The following is a 23,874-nucleotide window of genomic DNA, read 5'->3' as shown; positions in this document are numbered from 1 at the left end:
AGAAAGGGTCCTGAATTTAAGGATGATAATATAATAGATACACACGCATGTGCACACACACATGCGTGCGTTTATATGTGTATGGTTTTGACTATCATAACCATAACTCTGTAAGGTAGGTTGACATCTCTTTTACAGATGAACTAAGATTCATGTGCATAGATTAAGTGACTTGCCTAAAGTTACATAGGACTTAGGCGTCAGAACAAGGAGTTTGAATGAGGCTCAGTGCGCTTGCTGATCAAGTAGCTGCTTTAAGTAGCATATAGTTGAATGACAGAATCAGTGGTCTCTTTCATTCCAGAAGGGTTAGTAGCAAAAGATAATCAAAGACTTTTAAGTCTCAGTGGAACAGTATGATAGCTTTATTTTACTTAAGCTCTGGATCAGCACTGTCCAATAGAATTTTCTACAATAATGGAAATGTTCTATACCTGCACTCTCCAATATGGTAGCTATTAGCCACATGTGGCTATTAAGCACTTGGAATGTGACTAGTGTGGCTGAGGAAATAAAGTTGTTATTCAATTTTAGCTTAATTTAAATAGCCATACGTGGCTTGTTGATCCCATTTTTGGATAGCATGGCTATAGGTCTTCAGTACCAAGCAGTAGAATTTGATATGTTTAAGTGACTTGGAGTAAAAAAGACTCACGATAATTTTTAAGCTCATTTGTTACATATACTTCCCAAAAAAGGAAAGAGTAACTGTATCCTGGCTTGGGTAAGCTGAAGTACTGAAATATGTTTTGGTAGTTTAATTAGAGATTTATAATAGTCTATATAAGGTTAAACTACTAGGTAGTATCCCTGTTTGTTTGTTTTTTTATGTTTAACAATTAAATAATTTATTGGATTTTAAAAATGTCATTACAATTCACCTATAAGGGAAAGTCACTGGGTAAGCGGGCTTTAACCTTCTTGAGTCTTAGCCTCTTTTGAGTCGCCCCTCCTTCTCCATATATACACATAAAGGAAAAACATATACAGCTTTGTGTTTAACTTCAAGTAGTGGGGATGCCAAAGGACTCCTTCTCTCCCTCCCAGTAAAGTCTCATGGACTCCAATTTAGAACCTCTGCTTAGGTTCCCTGACATTTTCAGTTATATTTTAGCTAAAATGTACAGAATAGAATAATTTAAAAAAATTAACTCAAAAAAAGTAGAGTGAAAAAATTAAGAAGTTACTTCAATTGGAGAAAAGTTCTCAAACATTTGTTCCTAACCTGTTTTCCTGTTTTAGCTTTCCTGAAGAGGTCTTGGGTGTTCAAAATATTTTCAATATTCAGATAAATATCTGTAGCTTTAGAACATGGAATGCTCAAATATAAGCAAATCTTTACATATTTTTTCCTTTAAAACTGATTTAAAGGGGGCTTCCCTGGTTGCGCAGTGGTTGAGAATCTGCCTGCTAATGCAGGGGACACGGGTTCGCGCCCTGGTCTGGGAGGATCCCACATGCCGCAGAGCAACTAGGCCCGTGAGCCACAACTACTGAGCCTGCGCTCTGGAGCCTGTGCTCCGCAACAAGAGAGGCTGCGATAGTGAGAGGCCCACGTGCCGCGATGAAGAGTGGCCCCCGCTTGCCACAACTAGAGAAAGCCCTCGCACAGTAACGAAGACCCAACACAGCAAAAATAAATTAATTAATAAACTCCTACCCCCAACATCTTAAAAAAAAAAAAAGTTTCATCAATGTCTTCTTAAAAAAAAACAAAACAAAAAAACTGATTTACAGATTTATTAAAGATTTATAAAATATATATTTTAAAAAGTTTGCAGATTTGTATCTTGACATTCACTGTGCCTGTTCTATGTAGTACTTGTAAGGCTAGTGCAAGTACACCTGATTATGGAACCACTTCGTTCTTCATTCCTTCCCTCCCCTGGGTTGATTTCTTCTTCCATTCACTGCCATCAGATTTCTACTCCTGTTTGGGAGGCAGTTAAATGCCAATCTCTAACCCTTAACTTTTTTTTTTTCATCATCAGTTGTACCCTCCCCTTCTAACCCTTCACACTTACATATACACACATACCCTCTACAGGTTGATCTTCTGTTTGTATTACAGGGACTGAATTAGAGTATAGGGCTATGGTAAGTTATTCAGTTTCCTTATTTTATTTGTATTAATATTTACCATTAAGTATTTGCCTTAAAACTAACAAACTGATCTTATAAAAGATTTGACTTGATAATATGTTTAAAGTCAAATAATTTTTAAATGGCAACTGTTTCTTTTTTTAAAGAAGCTTGGTGAAGATGAAGAGGAGCTATCTGAATTGCAGCTTCGTCTTTTGGCTCTTCAGTCAGCCAGTAAAAAATGGCAACAAAAAGAACAGCAGGTGATGAAAGAAAGCAAAGAAAAGCTGACTAAGATGAAAACTGTACAGCAAAAAGTTAAAACCAGTACAAAAACACATTCAGCCAAAAAAGTTAGCACTACAGGTGATCATTTCTGTTAAATTCTTTTAATTGATTTCCTATATCAGTATGGTTTTTAGATTTTAATTCAGAAAGTTTTGAGCTGAGAATTATATCCTGACTAAAGGATAATCTTATATAAATGAACTTAGAGGAGCAGCTGTATATATGACTTAATAATGAAAAAAATTGTTAAAGCTCTTATTTTCTTTTATCTTCTAGAAAATTCTAACTCTAATAGGTACTGATGTTTCTGTATTTTTTATTTAAAGCTAAACAAGCATTGAGGAAGCAGCAAACAAAGGCATGGAAGAAACTACAACAACAAAAAGAACAGGAAAGGCAGAAAGAAGAGGATCAACGGAAACAAGCTGAAGAAGAAGAGAGAAGGAAAAGAGAAGAAGAAATCAGAAAAATTCGAGATCTCTCAAATCAGGAAGAGCAATACAATCGATTCATGAAATTGGTTGGTGGAAAGAGGAGATCAAGGAGTAAAGTAAGGAGTTCAAAAATACAAAATCAAAATATTACTCAAATTTAACTGTCCTTATAGTCTTATTTCATAAATTCAGTCAACTAAGAAAAAGTACTAAGTTCTTTTGTTTGATAGAGCTCATTATATAAATAACTCTTGGGAAGAAGGGAAGGCAGGTTATAATTGAGAATGAGTCGTTTTTATAGTTATAGATATTAGAAATAGAATAAATGAAAGGCTAATATAATATTATGGTTAGAAAAGCTTCCTTTTGACTTTTTTGTCATTTTCTGTTTAGAAGAAAGTAACATTACTGAGTTGTAGTGAGGACTTATTCTTAAAATGACTGTTCCCTATTAGTTTTCCATTTTTTAGTAATGTAGAATTAGAAATGTGTCATGATTAATTGATATGGCCTATTTTAAAAGAAAGTTAAATCGTCATATAGTAATAGCATTAGTGCATGTGACTTTAGTTATCAAGCATTTGTGAGCCTTTATTATGTATAAGTCATTGATAATGACTAAGTCATTGTCTTTTATGGATGGTGTTAGGAAGTAAACTGGAGATTTAATACTGATCTAGTGCTATTAGCAGTGACAAATTTCAGAATTCTGAGCTTTAATAATACACTCACGAGTGTAGTCTCATACACTCGTGAGTGTATTATTAAAGAATAGAGGGATATTAAGGAATAAGAGCTCTTTAATTGTAGGAAGTCAAGAGTTAGGTTTGCTTAAGTAAGGAATATGTAAGTATTCATACTTTGAACTTCCAGAAAGCACTTTGATAGAATCTTTTTTTAGAGAAGTATTTTATTAATAGTTGTATGTTACTCATATCCATCTGGATAGTTTTTTGTTTTTTGTTTTTGCGGTACGCAGGCCTCTCACTGTTGTGGCCTCTCCCATTGTGGAGCACAGGCTCTGGACGCGCAGGCTCAGCGGCCATGGCTCACTGGCCTAGCTGCTCCACGTCATGTGGGATCTTACCAGACTGGGGCACGAACCCGTGTCCCCTGCATCGGCAGGCGGACTCTCAACCACTGTGCCACCAGGGAAGCCCTGGATAGTTTTTGCTAGTTTTCAATTTGTTATAAACTGTCTCCGAGTGGAACATTGTAAGAAGTAAAAAAAAAAAAAAAAAGAAAAAGAAAAAGAAAACATACGAGCATATGACAAGAGTTTTTAGTTTTCAGTTATCATTAGTTTATTCATAACTAAAATGTTAATGGATTATTTGGGCAATATTCTAAATATAGTTTTGATTACATAAAACTTGAATTCATTTATCTGATTTCTTAGCTTACAGAGAGAGGCCATTAGTATTTATGAGCTTGGGGTCATCTTATTTTCTAGAGGAATAGCTGATTATTTAGTGGCTCAGCTCACTCTGGGAGATTTCATCTGTATATGTAGTACTTGCTAGTTTCATTTTCTGACAGTTGTAAAATGTCAACCACAGTGTACCTGTCATGTATATTGAATTTCCCCAATCAGATGTGATAGGCAGTTCTAACTGGATCATCATGATTTTTGATACTGTTCTGCATAAAAGATAATTATTAATTGTTTTGTAATTTCTAGCCTAAGAATAGATTAAGACAGAAAATGTTGTGAAACTAAAAAAAAATCTTATGTAATTAAGTCTTCAGATCCTGACCTGAGACGATCCTTAGATAAGCAACCTACTGATAGTGGAGGAGGCATTTATCAATATGATAACTATGAAGAAGTTGCTATGGATACAGATAGTGAAACCAATTCTCCAGGTATGAGCCAAACCTTAAAACATTTGCATATTCACAATTATTAAGTAGAAAATGGTCACAAAGCTACCCAAAACCTTGAAAGAAATGTGTAATGAAGGTGAGATTTGCTGGCAGGTTGTACAACCATAGATATTATTTGGTGTTATAAATACTTCAAGAGCAAACCTCAGATGTGTAATATTAACCTTTATTTCTAAGTATTTCTATATAGCATTTTAATAAGAAGGCAGTGTTTTACTGTTATCTATGTGATCTAAAAAGTGAAGATTGTGGGAAAGGTGAGAACACTGTTTTAAAAAACAAACAAACCTTTGCTTTCTTAAATATCTTTGTATCTAAGGCATTCTTCGCTTTAGTTTAAAAAAGCGGGGGCAATCTTTCTTGATTTTAGGCTTCCTTCCTCCTTCCACTGATGGATGATACTCTGTAGGAATAGGGAGATGGAAAGTGATACTAGTGGTGTCTTAGGATCAGCTGGTTAGAACTGTTAGGGCTGTACCTCAGTTAGATTGCACATTTTAGGGTATGACCATCCTTGCGGGCTAGAGGCTCGCTTTAGTTGATATTCAGTGGTGATCAGCTGTGAGAGACCTGTTCTCTTACTAATTAACACACATAAAACTGAGGCAGACAACCAAATGCAGCTGGTGTTCTAGGAACTAGAATACTTACCTGCAAGGCCACATGATCAGTGTTTTTCTTCCAGTGGTCATATTGTGAGACCAAATTAAACTAGAATTCTACTTTAGTGTGCCTAGAGAGAAGGCAAAATCTGTATGATTTGGTAATGTTAATAAAAGTGCTCATTTTCAGGTTACTATGTTTCGGTTCATATTTAATAATCTTATATTTTGATTTCATAGTTTAATTCTCTTTGGTCAATCTTTAATTTTCATACTTCCAGGTTCTTGGAGATGATTCATTGTAGTTCCCAAGTATTGACAATATTATTATTACTCTTTCTATAAAATAATTTTATGATCTACCCTCTTAAAAGAATTTTGTAAAAAATTATTATACAGAGAATGTACTCTACTCAGTTTTCTAAATTTTAACTTTTTGCCATATTCATCACAAATATTTACATTTTCAAGAAGTAAAGTGTTCTAAGGGTCAGTGTATAGTCAAATGGCATCATTTGGGCCACAAGTCAGCCCCATATAAGGCATGTGGTTAATATCTATATTGACTTGAGAGACAACGGGGACAAAGAAGAAATGTTAGTTTTCCCTAAGGTTGTATGGTCATTGAGTAGCAAGAGTAGTCTTTGAATCTGCCAGATTTCAGTGAGTCTAAAGAAACCACTGACAGTAAAATGTGCAATTATCAATATTTTTAGCTGCTGCCAAGGAAGAAATGCTAACAATTTAACTGAGATGCATCAGTAACTATTTCAGGATTATTAATATTTATTTTTTTATTTATGTGGCTGCATCAGTGTCTTAGTTGTGGCATGTGGGATCTTCTAGTTGCGGCATGCAAACTCTTAGTTGTGGCATGTGGGATCTAGTTCCCTGACCAGGGATCAAACCCGGGCCCCCTGCATTGGGAGTCTTAGCCGCTGGGCCACCAGGGAAGTCCCCAGAATTATTAAAATGTGAAAAAGTGTACACTTTAATAATTAAATACAACGGGTAGTTCTTTTCATTGCTAGTCCTGTTTGCTTTCTATCCAATTTAAATAGTCCATTTCTTCACTTTTCTCCACATGAAGGGAGGAATGGAGTCACCACATCACTGTTTTCCTTTGGTTAGGACACTTTGGCAGATTCAGGGGAATTTTTTGTTTTACTATTTCTTAAAAAGTATGTTTATTTCCAAAAAAAAAAAGTGTTTCTAGCCTTTCCTGCTCTATTCCCTGTTACCACCACTAGGTGAAAAGTAGAACAAAGTAGAGAGTTTTGAGGGACTAAATATCAACTTAAGTGGATGGCTGATTTTGTAATGATATAAGGACAATTTTAAATAGGTGGAGGTGGTCTCATGGAGGTTAAATATTTTATTGGAGATTAATAAAATCTCACTTGTACTCTACTTAGATGCAATTGTATTTCTTTAAAAATATCATAAATTTAATTTATTCCTGTTGAAATATATCTATTATTAAGCTCTTGTAAAAAAATTTTTTTGCAGCTCCTTCACCAGTGCAACAACCATTCTTCTCTGAATGTTCATTGGGGTATTTTTCTCCGGCACCATCTGTTTCTTTGCCTCCACCACCTCAGGTTTCTGTAAGTGAGAATTGATAAGATTTCTACGAATATTTTGTAGCCTTATGTCTTTTCTAATTTGTTTTGAAAAGCTGGCCTATAATTAATTGTTAGGTTTGAAGAGAGTGTAAAATCAAAATTGCTTATCAGAATTAATAGCTATGAAATCTGTGGAATAAACAGTTGATTAATTATTGGCAGACTGTCCATTTGGTAGATTTTTTTCGTAGCTAATTTTTACTCTCATGTTGACTTTCTTTCAGTACTTAGTATGTTTCCTTCTTTCTTCTCTTTGTTCCTCAGAAAATGTATTCCAAAGCAGAGTAAGAATTATCTATTGTTCTGGATTTTTTAGGGGGAATTGGGATTTAAGTGCATTAAGGTGCTTCTAGAAACTTTTGTCCTTTCTCCTCTTTTGATTAAATAGTTACTTATAATTTGAAAATTCAGTAAAAGAAAAGCATTGTCTATGCAAGTTAATTTCTTTTCCCTACCTTTTGAAAGAACTGTCAGTCCCTGTTAAAAAAAAAAGAAAGAAAAAAAAAAGGAAGTGGGGGATCACTAAGTAAAATTTCTGAAATTATTTCAGATGAGAGAACCTAGAGGTCACACTGGATCTCTCTTAGTAGGTTAGTGGGGACCTTGCCATTTCACAGTTCCTAGGTAGATATCTGGTGTCCTCCTAGGAGGTTGAAGATGAGGGGAATATTAGAGCAGAGAGTGAGAGAGAAACATTTTTTCTTTCTTCCTTGAATTGTTTTATATGCCAAGAGAAATACTGGAAGGTCTTTGAAGCAAAAATATGTGCAAATTCAGGGATTTGGGTAAAATTGTCTTTATAGATAATCTCGAAGAAGCCGTTTCACAAGGATTTTATGAGGGTAGTGGTGACTCTTCTTTACAATTAATTCTTGAGATACTCTAGACTACTCCCACCCGGAATCCCTTTGGTTCCTAAGTTTTGATTTTTACTTAAGTGTCATATGTATCTGATTTTTTGTTATCTGTTTGTTTTCAGGTAGTCATCTAGGGAGATAGACACTGTAAAGTTTGATTTCTCTATCTTGCAGTTTATAAATTAAATGTTTCAAATATTGTTGATTTTTATTTTTTTGTAAAAATTATACTTTTTCATGGCTGAATATTGGATTTGGTTAGTTTTGAGATTTCCAGTATTCTTAGTTCACTTATGCTTACAGTAAAGTAATAACCTGTTTACCTTTTTCTAATTTAATGTTGCTCTAAAGATAAACACTTGGAATGGGTAAAATTTGCATAGTAATTATTATTTCTTTTTTTTAAAAAAACAACTAGTCAATACCACCTTTGAGCCAGCCTTATGTGGAAGGCTTGTGTGTTTCTCTTGAACCTCTACCTCCTCTACCACCTTTACCACCTCTTCCACCTGAAGATCCAGAACAGCCTCCAAAACCACCTTTTGCAGATGAGGAAGAAGAGGAAGAAATGCTGCTTCGAGAAGAGCTACTTAAATCTCTAGCGAATAAAAGAGCTTTCAAGCCAGAGGTAATTTAGGTATCTGAACCTCTAGGTGGTGCTGTTGAGCTTAGTTTTAGGTAGCCCTACTTTTCTCTGCTAGTTTGGGATTCATTGGGCTTTTCAGTAAAGTGGGGATAAGTCTGATACTACTTTGCTCAAGACCTTTAAAGGTGACAGAAATTTCTTTTCATTTAAAATTACTTCATATCTGTCTCTTCCTTCTTTAGGAAACATCCAGTAATAGTGACCCACCTTCACCTCCAGTTCTGAACAATTCACAGCCTGTGCCAAGAAGCAATCTATCGATAGTCAGTATTAATACAGTATCTCAGCCTAGGATACAGAACCCAAAGTTTCACAGAGGACCTCGTCTTCCACGAACTGTGATCTCGGTAAAAACAAACAAAATAATTAGTCTTATTGTTATTTAAACAGCTTGTGAGAAATTTGTCTGCAGTTTTGCTGTCCTATTCCCTAACTCCTAGTTTATTATATACAAACATATATGTATTATTTTTTATTTATTAATAGTGAAATGGGAGCAGCTTCTTCACTTAAAAACTGCTAGAGTTCATGATAATATTTTTTGGGAAGCATTATTTTCCTCAGAGTGGTATTTTTTGCCATTTCCTCAGTTTTTGTTCCATATAAATTGGTCCATTTAGATTTTCTGTCTAGTCAGTTTTAGCAAATTATATATATTTTTTATTTCTCCCATCTTTGCTCATAATTTTTCAATTAATGACTATACTATAATGGAAGAACTTATGATGTTTTTCAATGTTTATTAAGGAGATTGAAATGACAATTTATTTCTACCTTGTTTTCTAATGGGTTTAAAGTAAAATAAATGGAGCAAAGCCAAGTTGAAATCTTGCCTCTGTTCGGTAAACTTATCCTCCATATATAAGCACAAAAGCCAAAAAGTTTTGTTAATAATAATGTAGAATTATTAATTTTTTCTTTGGCTTTAAAAGGTTAATTTAGATTGCATTATGGTTCTTTATAGAAAGTTGGAGAAAATAAGACTTAATGAAGAAAATGATGATAGTATCTAGAGAGACTGAGAATATAATCAATAGAATATTTTTATGTTTTTGGATATAACCAGTATCTGTGGAGTGGGACAAAGTAAGTCAATTAATACAATATAAACAGGAGGAACCATAGACTGTCTGCTTGAAACCCATTATTTTTATGAATTTAAATTCATACAGATAAAGTGACTTGTTCAAGGTCATGAAGCTAATTGTGGTAGAGCCAAGAAAAGGATAGAGATACTTTTGTCATCAAGAGTAACAAATATACTGTCTTTGCAGCTTCCAAAGCATAAATCAGTGGTTGTAACCCTAAATGATTCCGATGATAGTGAATCTGATGGAGAGGCATCCAAGTCAACCAATAGTGTTTTTGGTGGATTGGAGTCCATGATTAAAGAAGCAAGACGAACTGCTGAGGTAAGTGCAGTAATGAAAGATGAAAAGATTTATTGACAATCATTAAAGTTTGTTTGTTTTTCCTGGAAATTAGACCTTAGAGGTTTAGATTTTTAATATATTGAATTACGGAAATATAAATAAGAATTACGGAAATTATAAATAATACAAATAAGTATTTGTATTATTAGGAGTTTATGTAATGAAGCGTGTATAAATTTAGATAGGTTTAACTATTAAAAAACCCCTTTTATTTTTGTTTCCAGTTGACTGTCCCTTTTTTCAAAATAGTAAAATTGTGTGGATAGTTGTCCTCTGTACTAAGGAAATTTATTGTTTTGGAATTTTGTTATATTACCAGAAAATAATTTTTTTATCAAAGTGTATCACCTAAATACAACTTTTATCCCTATTCCTAATTGCAGCAGTTGCTTAGATATGAAACAGTTCAATTATTTTCAAACCATAAGTCTTGACTACTTGGATTGTACAATTAATTTGGTGGTTAACGGCCGGCATTGCGTTTTTTTAAACGGAATAGAAAATATGGATGAAGATATTTATTTATTTCTAAACATATAAATGTGTACTGGATAATGTAAAATATAGATCTTAGTGTGGGATTATAAAAGCTTTTGATCTGGTTGACTTCAAATATTTTCTAGCAAGCTTCAAAACCGAAAGTACCTCCAAAATCTGAAAAAGAAAATGATCCCATGCGAACACCTGAAGCTTTGCCTGAAGAAAAGAAGATTGAATATAGATTGTTAAAGGAAGAGATTGCCAAGTAAGTGGCATTTTATGTAATTAGCTTTAAAGGTGTGTACTATTTTCGGTGCTTAATCTGTATACAGTTTATTGGCATTGGGAAATGAAGATGATGATTTTTATCCAAGATGAAGAGTTAATGTTTTTAGAACTTGCACAGGATGGGGAGCCAGATGATCATCTGTAAGCTTGAAGACAGTGATGCACTGAGGTATAAACAGCTTAGAAAAAGATAAAAGCTGTTACAAAGGAGAACTACACTATCACCTTTGAATGCCAACTTGGGTCATGCATATTGGTCATCATTGTTATTAGTCAATATGTTAGTCACTTAGTTAATATTTTTACTTTATTTTATGAAATAGAATACATCTTTAAAAAATAATTTCAGTTTATTTTTTGGTATAATTTATTAATCTTTATTGATTATTTTAGTCGTGAGAAGCAGCGTTTGATTAAATCAGATCAGCTGAAGACAAGTTCATCATCCCCAGCAAACTCTGATGTAGAAATTGATGGGATTGGCAGGATAGCAATGGTTACTAAGCAGGTTACAGATGCAGAAGCAAAACTTAAAAAACATAGGTGAGTCTCATTATCTGATTAAATACTGCATGTATCTAAGTGTTCCTATATCAGAGGGATATATTTTTGTGGTGTATGTCAATAATAAGTATACTGTGTGATTACTAATTCTTTCATACTTGATAGGCCTAGAGAAGGCTGTCATTTTGTCGAACTGTACATTTACGTGAAGTAATAGTATTAATGTTTAAATAAAAATATCAAGACTTCAAAAGAAAGTTTTCCCCTTCAGATTTATGTTTGGCTTAAAACCTCTGGCCTGTTTTTTAAAGACCTTTATTGGAAGCATATTTTTATTGTTAAAATTGGTAGACTTGATTGTTGGAAATAGTCATTACTTAGTCTGTTCAGTAAGACACATGGTCAAATATTGTGTTATTACAAAAAATATGATATGCAGTAACATTAAGATACCCTGATATTAGAGATCTGAAAAATGTTACTCATAGATGAAATATTGTGAAATATTGTGGTGACCATAAATCTCCAAAATTATCAACGAGAAATGGTACTGTGTATGTTTTAAAAGAAATGAAAATAAATTCATATAGATTCCATTTCTTTAATAACTTTTATAACAAATGAAAAGATTTTTAAAAATTCTTTGTCTTTCTATTCCTCATTCTCTTTATCACATATTCTCTGTTTTTATGATTCATTCTAGATGTCATGTGTCATGACTGTTTGAAATATGGTATCTTTCTGGGAAAGATTCTTGATTTTTTTTTATCACAATATTCAGAAGTTGAAAAGATGAAAATCTGTATCTGTAAATTTGTCTTTTTGTCCTGATTTTTACTTCTCAGTTCCAGTCTTTACATCTGTCTATTGTTTAAAAATTAGACGTCTTTTTCTCTCCTTTGCTTTGCTTTAGATAAAATGAGTTAGAGGTTTGTAAATTAATTAAATGTGCTTGATTATGTTTATTAGATGTTTATTTGTGTGTTTATTAGGAGCATTATAAATGAAACTAAACGGCGATTTTCTGTCTTAAGTCTTCATTTTTCTTTTTTTATTTGAGGTTTTTTTAATTTTTTATGTTTTTAATTTTTTGGGGGGGGTGTTGGGTCTTCATTGCTGCACACGGGCTTTCTTTAGTTGTGGTGAGCGGGGCTATTCTTCATTGTGGCATGTGGGCTTCAGTAGTTGTGGCACACGGGCTTCAGTAGTTGTGGCTCGTGGGCTCTATAGTGCAGGCTCAGTAGTTGTGGTGCACGGGCTTGGTTGCTCCACGGCCTTTGGGATCTTCCTGGACCAGAGCTTGAACCTGTGACCCCTGCATTGTCAGGCGGATTCTTAACCACTGCGCCACCAGGGAAGCCCTCTTAGGTCCTCATTTTTCAGGAGTTATTTAGGGCTACATTGAAGGTTACTATTAATAGCTTTTCAACTGTAATTCACATTACTCAGATGCATGTTTTGTTTTGTTTTTTAAAGATCAGACCCAGGGAATTCTCTGGTGGTCCAGTGGTTAGGACTCTGCGCTTTCATTGCTGAGGGCCTGGGTTCAGTATCTGGTCGGGGAACTAAGATCCCACAAGCCGCGTGGTGCTGCCAAAAAAAAAAAACGACCAACCCATATTTGCTTTCATAAAATTTAACAGTGTCTATCTGAATACTTATTTTATTCTTCTAAATATTTACCTCTGTGTATCATAAACATATTTTTAAAAATGAGCTATTACTTTGTAAGTTTTTTATTCTGATGGTGTCAGTCCACTAGTTTAGAAAAACGTTCATAAGACTTTTGTTATTTCCCAATTAGGATTCTCTTGATGAAAGATGAATCTGTTTTAAAGAATCTAGTACAGCAAGAAGCTAAGAAGAAAGAATCTGTTCGAAATGCTGAAACAAAAATTACAAAACTTACAGAGCAGCTTCAGGCAACAGAGAAAATTCTCAGTGTCAACAGAATGTTTTTGAAGAAGCTTCAGGAACAAGTAATGTTCTTTTCTTAAATTCAAATATTGTGGTCCCATGTTTACTACACATTTTTATGGGCCAAATTTTTAATAAAACCATAAACCAAAGCCATCAAAATGTGTAACCTATACATTGTTCTCCATTGAGATGTAATATTAGCATATTTTTAATGTTCACTTGAATACCCCAAAGAAATTATGTTTAAGAAGGTATTTCCTCTCCTAAGATTTACATATTCAGAATTACCCTATATTTCAGATTCACAGAGTTCAACAACGTGTTACAGTTAAGAAAGCTTTGACTCTGAAGTATGGAGAAGAACTTGCTCGTGCAAAAGCAGTGGCTAGTAAAGAAATAGGAAAACGTAAACTGGAACAAGATCGCCTTGGAGTAAGTTGTTTGTAGAAATATTTAATGTTTGAAAAGGAGAAGGTTTTAATTATTCTTTTGAGGGTAAGAGATGCATAAAAAGTTCAAGCTTTTCCCTGCAGATTCAAAGAGAATAAGATTAAAGATTTGTTTTTAAATGGCGCCCACATATTTGGAAACTTTTTTTTGTTTGTTTATTTTGACTTTTTTTGTTTGTTTGTTTTTCGTACCTCATAGATTAACTAGCAAATCTGTTGGAGGCTTTTGTAAAACTGTTTTATTCTCGTTATTGACTTAGTTTTATAATGTTGGCATTGTATTGTAGGGATAGCACAATTATCTTACCAAAAATTGTTTATAAAGTCATAGCAGTATAAAATATTGCTATCATTTTTCCCCCCAGCCTAACAAAATGATGAGACTGGACAATTCTCCAATATCAAGTCCAAGAAAGCATTCAGCAGAACTAATTGCTATGGAAAAAAGACGATTGCAAAAGCTAGAATATGAATATGCCCTGAAAATTCAGAAACTAAAAGAAGCCAGGGCCCTTAAAGCAAAGGAACAGCAAAATATTGGTCCACTTGTGGAAGAGGAACCTGAATTTTCTTTGCCTCAACCCTCACTTCACGATCTGACTCAAGATAAATTAAGTCTGGACACTGAGGAAAATGATGTTGATGATGAGATTTTGTCTGGGTCAAACAGAGAAAGAAGAAGATCCTTCTTAGAATCCAATTCTTTTACTAAACCTAACCTTAAGCACACTGATACACCTAACAAAGAATGTATAAACAAACCTACTAAGAATACAGTAGAAAAACCAGAACTTTTTCTAGGGTTAAAAATTGGTGAATTGCAGAAATTATATTCAAAAGCTGATAGCTTAAAACAACTGATTTTAAAAACTACCACAGGCATTACAGACAAGGTTTTGCGTGGTCAGGTAACTGAACATTTCATATTCTTTATAAAATCTAGAATTCACCCTAGCCTTTATTACCTTATGCAATTTCTGTTTTCTTTTGCAGGAGATTTCTGTGGATGTGGATTTCGTGACAGGACAGAGTAAAACAACAGAAGTGAAGCCATGTCCGTTTAGACCCTACCATAGTCCCCTTCTAGTTTTTAAGTCTTACAGGTATAGAAGAAAGATTCAGTAAACTTGAGGTTCAGGATTGCTCCTTGTTCTTAATGATACCTTAATCTGGAATGTGTGATGACCATGAAAAAAAAATTGAATCATGGCTGCTCAGAAATGAACTTGTCCTTTTAGGGAATATAAAAATTTAAGTGCCTTGTTGTCAAACTTGAACCAAACAGGAAGTAAGATTTAACTTACACTTGGGTTTACTAATTCTTATCAAATCCTAATTTCTGGCTACTGGTGAAATTGTGGAGAATTCTGAATTACTACATCTGTTAAGGATTTTAGGAAAAATAACTGGAGTCTTAGGAGAATTTAAAATTTTTGCTTTTTAATTTTATTGTTACTCTAAGGAATGCATTGGCTAGCTTTCATAAAATTGATTTGACACTTTCAGATGATTAACTTTGGGAGGTTGTCTCTTTTTTTTTTTTTTTTTTTTTTGTGGTATGCGGGCCTCTCACTGTTGTGGCCTCTCCCGTTGCGGAGCACAGGCTCCGGACGCGCAGGCTCAGCAGCCATGGCTCACGGGCCCAGCCGCTCCGCGGCATATGGGATCCTCCCAGACCGGGGCACGAACCCGTATCCCCTGCATCGGCAGGCGGACTCTCAACCACTGCGCCACCAGGGAGGCCCTCTTTTTTTTTTAAAGACTCTTTAGAAGCTGTGAGAGTATTGAATTGGTATGATTTAATCATAAAATCGTACAACACCTACCAGGTGGTATAGACTTCTCTAGTTTTTGGTTGGCTGGTAATGTGTGGAAGAAATACCAGTGTTATACAGCATTTTATTATGTGGTAGGAAAATGCTACGTTTAGAATACAGGATATTTTTGTTCTTTGTTTTCTATTTCAGATATTTTATGTCTGGGTATAAAAGTAGTTTGTCCCTATGACTTGATATTCTGGTTGTTTTCTAGAGTTAATTTTGGTATTAAGTAATTAGATAAATAGTAAGCTCAAAGTATAGAAACTTTAATTGAGAAAGAAAAAATGAAAAAATTTTAAAATTTCTGAGGAATGTTTATGGAGCATCGTAATGTGCCTCTCTACCTCTCTTCTTAGATTTAGTCCATACTATCGAACCAAGGAAAAACTTCCCCTAAGCTCAGTATCATATAGTAATATGATCGAACCAGATCAGTGTTTCTGCCGTTTTGATTTAACAGGAACATGTAATGATGATGATTGTCAGTGGTGAGTAGTTTTTATTTGTTAACATTTTATAATTTAAAAGGCAGTCTTGGTTATGTAGCTTTGATATATACATGATTATCTTTTCTGTGTTGTTATTTTATTTTAGGCAGCATACACAAGACTATACGCTTAGCCGAAAACAGCTATTCCAGGACATTCTGTCATATAATCTGTCTTTGATTGGTTGTTCAGAGACAAGCACTGATGAAGAAATTGCTGCTGCAGCAGGTTTTAAAGACCTCTTGTTTCCCAAGTGAAAATTGAATTTAGGCAATTTAAAAGTTTTATATTCAGTTGTTGACATCTTTAAACAGCCATAATAATTCAATACATTCATCTTTGACACTTTATCTAGATCTGCTCTGTCCAGTACAGTAGTCACTAGCCATGTGTTGCTATTTAAGTTAATTAAATAAAAATTTTCTTCCTCAGTCACACTAGCCACATTTCAGGTGCTCAGTAGGTACTATTGAGCTCAGTATTGGTAAGTGCTTACCAGTAAGACAGTGCAGGTGTGAGACATTTCCATTATTGCAGACAGTTCTTTTGACGGAGCTCATCTAAATATTTCACTTTATTTAGAAGAATATGTTAATATAGAAATAATACCAATGATTTAAAAATAGACCCTATTTTTATTTACTATTTTCAAAAATAGAGGGGGATTAGAAGTTGAGGTGACTATAATTTCAGATTCTACAATGAAATAAAAAAGGACTTTATACACTTTGACACTGTAGAAAGCATAGATTACTGCCAGACATTGTGAATAAATGTTGTTACGCTTTTTCCCAGATTGAGTGCCAAATATTAAACCTTAAACTACAAGTCTTTCGAAGTAGGGGAATTAGTGTTTGTTAAATTCAGTATTATCACAACTCAGAGTGATGGTAACATCACTGAATCTATTTAGTCATTCCTAATTAGGGACTTTAATTTTCACTTGCCTAGGTTGTTTTAGGAAATACTTTTTTTCAGTCCAAATTGGGGTGCATGATATGGTAGGATTTGCTGTAGTAGTTAAGATAATGTAGACCCTGCCCTTTAGAAAGCCATAGGTGTTTTTGACTAGTACCTTTAATTTTTAAACTATTCTTTACTTCATACTCTTTAATTAGCCTCATCTCTGTAATCCGTGTTTTTTATACTTTTTATGAAGATAACACTGCTCTAATTTCAGAAAAATATGTTGAGAAACTTTTTGGAGTAAACAAAGATCGAATGTCAATGGACCAGATGGCTGTTCTCCTTGTGAGCAATATCAATGAAAGTAAAGGCCATAGTGAGTATATGTATCTTTCTCTCACACAAAAGGACCTTAGAGTTTATGAGAACAAATTTTTTGGCATTATGTAGAAATATATGTATACCATGTCTGAATAACATGATAGAATAAATTTAGCTCTTTTTGAGTACCATTTGGGTATCCTTCAAAACTATAAAAGGCTAGTTCTGTTAACCAGCAGTCTTCTCCTGTCTACTTTAGCACCTCCATTTACAACCTACAAAGATAAAAGAAAGTGGAAGCCAAAGTTTTGGAGAAAACCTATTTCAGAGAATAATTTCAGTAGTGATGAGGAACAGTCTACAGGACCTATTAAGTATGGTAAGAAGTAATTTAAGATCCAGAATCATTAAATTGTGGTGTTACACTTTGCTAACACTTTGCTAATCTTTTGGTGTAATCTACTAGCCTTTTAAAAGTTTCTGTTTTTAAAAAAGTGATGCTGCTTGGCGTTTAAGGCAATTAGTTCTTCCTTGGACAAGACTGTGCCTTATATTGCAGGATGTTTTGTTTTCACGACCCCTGCCCAGTAAATGCATGGATCACCCTTTAGTAAATGTGACAGCTTTAAATATTACTTGAGTGGGGAGAGGAGAGCAGTGCTGCTCCCATTTGAGAACTACTGCCTGGCCTGTGTCCTTCTTGAGAGCAGGAGTTCTATTTTATTTTATCTTTGAGTCTGTGTTTTCTGACATGCAGTAGGCTCACAGAATGAATGAATTAAATGAGTGAACAAAGTAATGTATAAATGAGTGCCTTATTGTCGAATACATCTTACATTATATTCTCAAGTTTGCATAATTTAATTGCCTACTATTGGTGGATTAGCAAATATGCTCTCCTGTACTTATTTACATTAACACTTTTTCTCTAATTTAGAGGTAGTGGAATATGGAATAAATCATCTTCATAAATTATTATAATTCTCTTAAAACTTAATGAATGTGAATTATCAGTTGATGTCATTTACGCTTAGAGTAGAGAGGTCATACTTCTGGTTTGCCCAGCAGAGTCCTAGTTTATACCTGTCATCCTGGTGTAATTTTTATTAACATCCCTTTTTACTCTTAGAAGTTTCCTGGTTTGGACAATAAGCTATATGATTGCTCTACCTTAAAGCTATGAGCTTTAGATTTTTAGATTATTTTAAAGATAAGGCCAATCGGTTTTTCTTGGGTTTGTGGATTTAGAGAAATTGTGAAGCTAATGGTGCTTTTTCTTATAGTCTTCCAGACAGAGAACCGAATAAATGTTCCAGCTTTGGATACAGTTGTCACTCCAGATGATGTCAGATACTTTACAAATGAGACTGATGACATTGCTAATTTAGAAGCAAGTGTGCTTGAAAATCCTTCTCATGTACAACTTTGGCTCAAGCTTGCATACAAGTACCTGAATCAAAATGAGGGGTACGTCCCCTTCTATCTTTGTGTAAACTGTTGCACATATATATTTTTATGTTTGAAGTTTATTTCATCTCTGGTAATCAGGTTTCCTTGCTACTATCAATGGAGTCTTTGTTTTTTGACAAAGCCAAAAGCACTTAATTGTTTTAAAGCTATTAGAAAAAGTTTAAGATTAGATCTTGAGTTATGTGCATGGCTTAGTGTATGGGTAATAAATTAGCTACAGTTTTTAACTTAAGTAGGCTCTTATTTCAAAGCAGTGTCAGTTAAAACAGTAAATTCTGAGTGGTCCAAGAATTAATCATTGGATTTTTTAATAAGTCAGGTAGTCATGGTCTCAATAAAATTGTGATAAAGTCACAGTGGAACAGGTTAAATTTCATGTTAATTTTAATTTGGAGATTTAAAGCTTGTCTAAGAACCTCTAAATTCTGGTGAATTGACTTTTTTCTGTGTGTGGTGTTATGTTATGTGTATTCAAATAAGATAAATAGTAATTTATCTCAAAAATGACAGCTCCTATTACATAATTGTGTTTTTTGACTCCTACTTGTTGATAGGATTGCCAGGAATAATCTCTTACTACCAGGAGTAATATTTATTACTGTAATTTTAGAATTACAATAGTAAGGTTTTTTTTTTAAACAGGCTGCTCTGTCTTAAAACTTGGTATAAAAACTTTTTTAAGGTAGCACTGCAGAATGCTCATACATCACACATACCTGAACATGGTGCTTATTTAACTTACCTGTGTGTCATTTTCATGTTGATAGGATAAGTTACAGTGTTTTCTTTTCTGACTCATTTACTGAGTGAAGGCCAAAAAACTGTACATTATTTTATGAATAGGATCATGAGAGACAGTTTTCTTCTCCAAGAGATAGCAAGCCCTTGACTGTTGAAAAGAACTATTATATTGAAAGCTTTGATTATTTTGTGCTGGTAGTAGCTGGCCTTGAGGGAGATTTGTTTAACTTTTCCCATTCCCAGACCAGTGTAAATCATAAAAGGTATTGCTGAATATGGACATAAAGTACATTTGAAGTTGATAATCTAGTGGTTTTATAACACTGTTTTTATCTGGTAAATGCGCATTGAACATCCACTTAAAAGGGAATTGTTGGGTCAGTGGGAAATCGGGACCTGTTTTTGATGGATGTGATTTAAAATCTTAATCTACCTCCCTTTGTCATTGGTGATTCTAGCTTCTTGGTAGGTTCTAATAGAAAATGGAATTAAAAAGTTGACTTATTAGAACTAGACTGATTTTAAAAGTATCTTCAAGCATTAAAAAAAATGGTCCTGCTTTTTCTTTCAAACATGTAGGCTATGTTCCGAGTCCTTGGATTCTGCTTTAAATGTTCTGGCTCGAGCTTTGGAAAACAACAAAGACAATCCAGAAATTTGGTGTCATTACCTCAGATTGTTCTCAAAAAGAGGAACCAAGGAGGAGGTGCAGGAAATGTGTGAAACAGCTGTTGAATATGCTCCTGATTATCAAAGTTTTTGGACTGTGAGTAGAAAAGATAAAGTTGTGTGTGTGTTTGTGTGTGTTATCAATAATTCTTTAGGTCATCTTAAATATTGATGTGTAGGTTAATAGATCATATGTTTTGTCTGCATATAGATATAATAATAACCTTACTTTCACTGTCCAGTAACCTCAAAACCACTTCTCTGGGTCAGGATTAATTTAGACTAAACAAGACAGTATTTAGTGAAGAGGTGATTTTTGTTGTTGTTGTTTACTTTATTAGTAATTAGGAAACATAAACATTTTAAAACATTTTAGACTAACCTATTCTTAAGCAGTTTTGGTTTGGGCAAAGTTAAATGAATTTTTTGCTAAGCACCTGAAAATAATTTAAAAAAACTTTTTTCTTATGCTTATATAACATTTTCATGAAAGCCAGGAAATAATTTGGTATTTTTATTATATACCCTTGTTACTTATGGAAAAAACTTTATCTGTAAATCATACTAATATCGAACCTTGCTAAGTTTAAAAGATTTGGTGAAAAACTGGGTTTTTCCCCATTCTCTGAGAAAATGGGGTGTTTCTTACCCAGGCTTAAACTTAAAATTATGATTAATTCACTTATAAAATAAATATTCATTAATATGTGAACTTTTAACCAGCTGAACTCAGGAATTATTAGATTCAGATAAACTTTCATATAAACTGTTACTATCAGATCTGCCATTTACTTGCTAACTGAAATTCAGAACAGATAGATTTGGATAACATGGTATCCCTTAATGAAAGAACTTGCCACTTTCTTACTCTCCTAACTCACTGAATAGATTTAGACAATGAAAAATGCTTGACTTTTAACCTGCAGTCTTGTACCAAAGTTAATGCTATTGATCACCACAAATTATAGGGTGTAATGTTTTTCCTTAAGTTGTTTGGTCTTTACTTTTTTTTTGCGGTACGCGGGCCTCTCACTGCTGTGGCCTCTCCTGTTGCGGAGCACAGGCTCCGGACGCGCAGGCTCAGCAGCCATGGCTCACGGGCCCAGCCGCTCCACGGCATGTGGGATCTTCCCGGACAGGGGCACGAACCTGCGTCCCCTGCATCGGCAGGCGGACTCAACCACTGCGCCACCAGGGAAGCCCAGTTGTTTGGTCTTTAAAGGACCTCTTAATTTCTTTAAAAGATTAAATCTTTTAATTATTTTGTCACATATTTCTTATATGAATGCTATTCTCAAAATTTTTATACACACCTGAGCAATTTAGATTGTATGTGATCATAAACGTGAGCTTTTGGAGATCCATCATGGTCTTGCTGCCACTTACTTATTCAAGGAAAGGAGACGTGAAATTGCTTTAGTGATAATTCTGAGAGTATATCTGTATTGTTTTAGTTTTCATCTGATTCCACTTTCCAACTTGTGGTAGAAGGGGAAATTTAGGTTATAGTACTGTACAATGGGTTTATACATATTTGTAATTATCCTTTTTATAGAAATTGAATTTTTAATATGTGATAGTTTCTTAATGAAATGTGAAAAATCTGTAGTTTTAGATTATTGTTATGAAGCAGGAGTAATCATATGAAATTCCTTTGGGCAGTTTCTGCACCTAGAAAGCACCTTTGAAGAAAAGGATTACGTATGTGAGAGAATGGTGGAGTTCCTGATGGGAGCAGCCAAGCGGGAAACATCAGATATTCTGTCCTTTCAGCTTTTAGAGGCTCTGTTGTTTAGAGTTCAGCTACACATATTTACTGGAAGATGCCAAAGTGCACTTGCAGTTTTACAGGTAAACATTTATTATAGCATTTAATGACATTCTGTAGAGAATTTTTTGAAGGTTTAAAACAGTACAGGTAGCATTGTTGAAAGATAAGGACACAGGCTTTAGATTTGAATCTTTGTTTGCCACTTACTGGTAAGTTGTGTGAATTTGGGTAAGTTTACAGCTGTTTCCTCCTTTGCTTATTTAGTAGGGATAATACCTTATTTAGAGTGTTTATGATGTTTAAATGAAAATAATATTTGCTGAGCACCCACCAGAATAAACTTCAATATTCAAACCATAAGGGGAAAAAGTTAGTCCATAGTGAAAATCTTCTATATGGGTGTGGTGAGGTATTTTGTTTATTTTTACTCTTTTCTCTTTATCTTACTAGATTTTGAGTATCAAGATACTTAAAATGTACAAATAAATTTAACTTTTTCATTAATTATGTCATAAACTTTAGCATAAAATAAAATAAAAATTATGGTAATCTGGTATTGATATCTCTAAAGAGTTTTTCCATTAAAAAAATTGGTGAGTATCAGAATTTTGACTTAGGTATTTAAGAACCATGCCAAAGAAATAAAACACTTTTAATCTTCTTTGCCTTCACAGTTGAATCTTATTAGGAATATTTTTAAAAACACCTTCAGATTGTTTTTCCATTTTACCTAGAATGCATTGAAATTGGCTAATGATGGAATAGTAGCTGAACACCTTAAAACAAGTGATCGATGTTTGGCATGGCTGGCCTACATACATCTTATTGAATTCAACGTTCTCCCTTCAAAATTTTATGATCCGTCTAATGCCAATCCTTCAAGAATTGTTAATATAGAACCATTTCTAATGCCGTGGCAAGCAGTTGAAGATGTAAAGACTAATCCTGACATGTTATTAGCAGTATTTGAAGGTAAGTATAAATGTTTATAAATTATTTAGAACATCAACTTATCGCTTATTATGATTCTTCAAAATTAAATGAAACAAATTTATGTATTGCAAGTTTTACATTTTATTATATAAATGCTTAAAAAATTAAGGATTGAATCAGATAAGATGAGCATTGGCATCTATGAAAGCCACGTTTTTCTGATTATGGCAAAGGATATCAGCTAAATATGTACATAATATAGCATATTTACATAGGTTTAATGAGTTGATTGAATCATAGAACCAGGTAAATTTTTGTAAAGCAATCTATCAAGGTGAAAGTTAAAAGATAATATCTTATTTTTTCAAGTAATTAATATTTTCTCCATCAGTCAGTGAGTTTGATTCCTCTATGTACTAAGCGAGGTATCTGCTTTGGAACATATATAAGATATAAAGCCTGTTCCCTTCTAATAAGAAGTATATAGCCTAGTCAGAAGATAAAATCTATACATCTGACATAATTAATAAACATATGAGGCCACATAACTGTCTATTAGAATATAGTCTAAATTCTGTGCTTAGAGAAGAGACTGGGATCTGTGATTTAGAGAATTACATGGTACAGGCCATAAACCTGAGGGAAGAGATTATTGCAGGTTGGCATGATCAAGTATGTCTTCATAGACGAATTAGGACTTGGAGCTGAAGTTTGAAGCTTGCCTATAATGTGACTGACATGGTGGGCCTCCTCCTCAAAGATGGGACTCTTGTCTTATTTTTATATTTCTCAAGGGCCTATAATGTCTGGCAGTGTACTGAGCACTTAGTAAATGTTCATTGAATAAACTAAGGAAGAAAGGAAGTAAAAGGCTGTTCCTATTAGGGGAGCTAAGTAAACAAAAAGCAACAAGTAGATAGGAATTGGTGCAATGGATTTAAAGGGAGATTAGAAGAAGGGAGAGTCCTTATCAAAGTGAGACTTTTTGTGCTGGAGAACAGTAGGAATTAAGCTTGATAAGTGGAAATGATACCAGATTTTCAAGAACTTTTAAGTATGGTAGGCTTGATGGCAATAGAAATTCTTTAAGAAAGGAAGAATATGCTGGAGAGAAATGATACCAAAGGTAGGAAAACCAACCAGAAGCTGACAGCCATAACTGAGGCATTAAAAAAAGTAACCTGGGAAAGAGAGAGTATTTATTGGAGACATTTTAAGTTACCATATAGAGATTAGGGACAGATTAAATGTCAGGGAAGA

At 33.9% G+C, this 23,874-nt stretch overlaps 1 protein-coding gene across 1 annotated transcript in view; it reads left to right on the top strand.

The window, feature by feature from the left end:
• ZFC3H1 (zinc finger C3H1-type containing) overlaps positions 1-23,874 on the top strand; it is a gene marked incomplete at its 3' end in the record, with an annotated part of 48,920 nt that overhangs the window by 13,677 nt on the left and 11,369 nt on the right. Inside the window, exons 4-24 of the mRNA XM_079715707.1 lie at positions 2,250-2,448; positions 2,697-2,920; positions 4,547-4,670; positions 6,803-6,900; positions 8,194-8,403; positions 8,604-8,768; positions 9,696-9,833; positions 10,478-10,599; positions 11,016-11,165; positions 12,931-13,105; positions 13,347-13,478; positions 13,861-14,403; positions 14,489-14,598; positions 15,672-15,803; positions 15,910-16,031; positions 16,984-17,085; positions 17,290-17,409; positions 18,314-18,497; positions 19,821-20,007; positions 21,573-21,761; positions 22,416-22,653. Coding sequence (XP_079571833.1) covers positions 2,250-2,448; positions 2,697-2,920; positions 4,547-4,670; positions 6,803-6,900; positions 8,194-8,403; positions 8,604-8,768; positions 9,696-9,833; positions 10,478-10,599; positions 11,016-11,165; positions 12,931-13,105; positions 13,347-13,478; positions 13,861-14,403; positions 14,489-14,598; positions 15,672-15,803; positions 15,910-16,031; positions 16,984-17,085; positions 17,290-17,409; positions 18,314-18,497; positions 19,821-20,007; positions 21,573-21,761; positions 22,416-22,653 — 3,664 coding nt within the window. The remainder of the gene's footprint in view (positions 1-2,249; positions 2,449-2,696; positions 2,921-4,546; positions 4,671-6,802; positions 6,901-8,193; positions 8,404-8,603; positions 8,769-9,695; positions 9,834-10,477; positions 10,600-11,015; positions 11,166-12,930; positions 13,106-13,346; positions 13,479-13,860; positions 14,404-14,488; positions 14,599-15,671; positions 15,804-15,909; positions 16,032-16,983; positions 17,086-17,289; positions 17,410-18,313; positions 18,498-19,820; positions 20,008-21,572; positions 21,762-22,415; positions 22,654-23,874) is intronic.

Source organism: Hyperoodon ampullatus (genome assembly GCF_949752795.1).
Source record: "Hyperoodon ampullatus genome assembly, chromosome: 11".
Lineage (NCBI taxonomy): Eukaryota > Metazoa > Chordata > Mammalia > Artiodactyla > Ziphiidae > Hyperoodon > Hyperoodon ampullatus.
This window is presented reverse-complemented; position numbering and strand designations above follow the sequence as displayed.